Source organism: Habropoda laboriosa, unplaced genomic scaffold (genome assembly GCF_001263275.1).
Source record: "Habropoda laboriosa isolate 0110345459 unplaced genomic scaffold, ASM126327v1 scaffold14, whole genome shotgun sequence".
NCBI classification, from domain to species: domain Eukaryota; kingdom Metazoa; phylum Arthropoda; class Insecta; order Hymenoptera; family Apidae; genus Habropoda; species Habropoda laboriosa.
Window position 1 is genome coordinate 421,157 of NW_017100137.1, and position 3,840 is coordinate 424,996.

At 31.9% G+C, this 3,840-nt stretch overlaps 1 protein-coding gene across 1 annotated transcript in view; it reads left to right on the forward strand.

Annotated features, from left to right (window-relative positions):
- The window catches only part of LOC108578900, a 92,242-nt gene that overhangs the window by 80,382 nt on the left and 8,020 nt on the right, over positions 1 to 3,840 (forward strand). The window contains exon 6 of the mRNA XM_017942318.1: positions 2,644 to 2,739. Within this exon, the coding sequence (XP_017797807.1) occupies positions 2,644 to 2,739 (96 nt within the window). The remainder of the gene's footprint in view (positions 1 to 2,643; positions 2,740 to 3,840) is intronic.

Consider the following 3,840-nt stretch of genomic DNA (forward strand, 5'->3'; position numbering starts at 1 on the left):
TATTAGTAAATAATAATTTTTACTGAAATTTGAAATTTTAATCTTTTATTATTAAGGAATATATTCATTCGCCCAATAAAAATTGTACGAAACATGTTGACTAATTATAATCATGGTCCGAACCTAACCTTATACAGGAATATTCGATTGCAAAATGGAACAGTGGTGGTTTTTTTTCTCCAGAAAATTTCAAATATTCAACGAGCTCTTGGGAATAGGAATGGTGTAAGTCAATTTCAACTGATTAATATTTAAAGTACGTTATCTGATTGAAGGTAGAATATTAAAATAAATTGGATTCTTACTTGTTTTAATATTTCACTATTTTTCCTGTCAGCCATCTTAGTTTTACACAAACAAACTGTTTTAAACATAATACTCTTAATGTCTTGCGAAACAAATGAATTTTTATTCTATTTTTATGTATTTTAAGAATTTTCATTTAAAAGTTTAATTCAATTTTCCCTCTGTTACCGTGACAAAAATATTAGTACACTATACATCGTTGAAAAGAATTCTAAAAATGACGAAGTATCCAAGATGTTCGTTTTATCGGATCTTTGTGAAATTTTGTATTTAATGTTTTATTAATACCTCGTCTTATCACGAGAGAATGTTTACGTTACCCGCATACTGAAAGCTTTAGCGTTGTGTATATTTTATAAAACAAACTAGCTGGTAGAATATTTTATTTCTGCCCCGTTAACGTCGTAAAATATCTTTGAAACAAAATGCTTTTTCTCCGGAAAGTCGTATTTGTCTCTTGCATGAATTCAAATTGAAAGCTTATCATAGCGAAGAAATGTTATAGTCGAATTTTACGAACCGAAAATTCATGGAAAAAGAAACCGAAATGGTAATGGAAAAAAATTCTGCTTCACGATAACGCAAACAACGTAGGGAAAATTGGAATTTAAAGTATTAGAATCATTCACCATTCAAGATCGATTACTTACAGAATATTTATTTGATTTAAGAAATAAAAGAATAATTTTTGAAGAAAGATTAATTTATTTGAAGAAAATAATGTGGAAGACAATGGTTTCAATTTATAATAATAATACAATCTATGCAGAAAAACATTTTCCTCCTTCAGAAAACATCGAATATTTGTACAGATATACTTACATACAAGACGTCATATAAAATCTCTACGAAAATAGAAAACTGTTACAGACAATAATACATAGTCGATACAAGTATAAACACGTTTTCCAGAAACAAATCAATCATCAAATAATCTTACGGAAATCTGAACTAATGTCACAGAAGAAATCATAAAAGTTTCAAACACGCTAAAAGATTCAATAAACAGCCATACCGAATACACAAATCAACACGAGTACAAGTTTTGCACAGAAAAAAAAAACGAACATAAAAACTTATAAGAAATTGCTACAAACTACGATACCAAATGCATAATTCAATGCAGAGACGAACTTTCCGAAAACTGTCTTTCAACAGAATTCACACAGAGAATAACATAACCTCAAACCGCACTATTCCTTCCAAGGAGGAAAAAAGCACCTCAAAAGAAACTTTTCTTCCACGCGAAACACACCGAACGATTCATCATTCAACCGTGTCAGAGGCGAAAAAGCAGCGAAACACGGTGTCGAAAAAAACACTATTCGAATACGAACGTTTCACTTTTCCAAGCACGACAAGATCCAGGCGAATCCCCACAATTCATCGCGATCCAATATTTACACGCGGCGTGATTTATTCGGCGCTCGTGTCGCTACCGACTGAGAAAAGCGCGATATTTATGAGAGAGAGAGGCAACATCTTCGACTGGCTGAAAACTCTGCTGCCGCCATTAATTCCGGGATGCATCACTGCGAAAAATTCATGTGGACAATGCGGAACATCCCCCGTCGACTCGCGATTTGAATTTTAGAAGACGTCCCCGAGTTTAGCGGGAAAATTGGTCGTGGATAAAAACCGGTAGTGGAAGCCATTACGGATGTGAGGTTATATCCGTGCCAACATTCTGTTATTCTTGCTGTCTCCTTCTTTTTAAGATAAAAGACGCGGTCATATTTACGTGAAAGTTGAATTGTGTCAACTATATCCTGTGTTTATTCTTATTCTTAATCTCTTAATTAAAGAAGACAAATTGACTGGTTAATCGAACGTAATAATTAACTATTTTTAATTACATCCTTATATCCGTGTTAAACGTGAGATATGACGTCATCCTGTGTGTAATGTATGTTTGTAATCGCATTTGCAAGAACAAAACGAAGTAACCGATTTAAGTTTTTACCGATTTTTAATGACATACTTGAGAAACTCTATTTCTGACTCAATTATCAAGTTAATTTATTTCAACAAGAAATTCATTTTTATGCTTGAATTTAGTTCACGTTATAGTGGATTTCCATGTAAAAGGAATTATAGCTCCTCTCATTGTGACATTCTTGTTCTTTTCTGTTTCTCTCTCCCTTTTTCTGTTTCCCTCTTTTTTTATCTACTTTTGTTTCTCTCCTTTTCGTTCGTTGGAGTTATTATTGGCATGTATAAAGGGTTTCACTTTACTATTATAACAAGGTCCGTGAGGCTTTAAGTTGACGATACAGTAGCTCGACTTACGGTTTAAATTTTCTTCTTGTCGAGTGTCATGTTGCGTTTGATTTCCAGGACGTTCGCTGCCGGTGCTGTGCGTCCATCTTTTTCACTGGTACGGTCTTCTGCAACACTTCAACCTGGACGTGGCATCGGTGTGGAAATTATTCGGTAAGAATTATGAAAAAAACGACGCGAATGATTTTGAAAAATTTATTTGTATAGAATAACTTTTCCTTAAAAAAACCGCTAATAAAAATATTTTAAAATGAATTAAATGATTTATATGACTTGAAATATTCAAATCGTTTAAATTATTTGAAAATATTTTCGGATATTAAACAACGTTTTAAGGAAAATATTTCATAATTTTTTTTAGCAATATTTTACAGCAAATGTTTTCTGTAAAACGATAATCAGGGAGAACAGTATTAACAAGAGGAGCATTCTGATAGACGGATATTACATTGTTTCAGTGATTTTGATTGCCATTGATTGTAGGCGAATTAATGTGTTCCGCGTTTTGTATTCTAGTGTAAAGTATAATTTCCGCTTGGTAAATGAGGATGTTCGTAGCATAATATTGGAGTAAAATGGCAGAAATGATGATTCAGTACCGCGATATAATATTTATAGAGCTGTTTTTCCAAAGTTTCTTTTTAATTCGAAATATTTCAACATCTATAAAAAACAGAATTATCATACATCAGCACATTACTAAAAAAGCTTTCATAGACTTGCATACTTTCCTGTCTTTTTCAATAAAATATTTCTCCCTTAAGGAAGGTAGGAAAGAAGATATTTAGGTAAAACAAAAAATTACATTTGAAGAAAATCAACCCTCGCCGTATAACGAGTCAGTACAAAACAATTATGTCTGTAACAAAAATGAATTTTAATTCCAATTTTGGATTTAATTTATAAAACTGAAAATTACCAAATTTAATTAATGTATAATTAGCTTTTCTTACTTAATATTACTAATATTACTAAAATAGAAAATGGCTGACGCTTAGATGCATAGTCAGGAAAGGAAATCATACGTGAAGGGGTTAATGTAAGCAAAACGTGTTAGAAAACCGTGTAAAAGTTAATCGTGTTCGAAATTCTACAGTATACGAGCCACAACAGAAACCAAAATGATTCACTCCACTTTTTGATATTCTTCTAATTTTAGTATCAAAGCTTAATTCTTCGTAAATAAAAAAAAACTTAACAAATCCAATTTCCTGGAGTAAGTCAAAAATACACTACATCATATGTGCTTCTCTG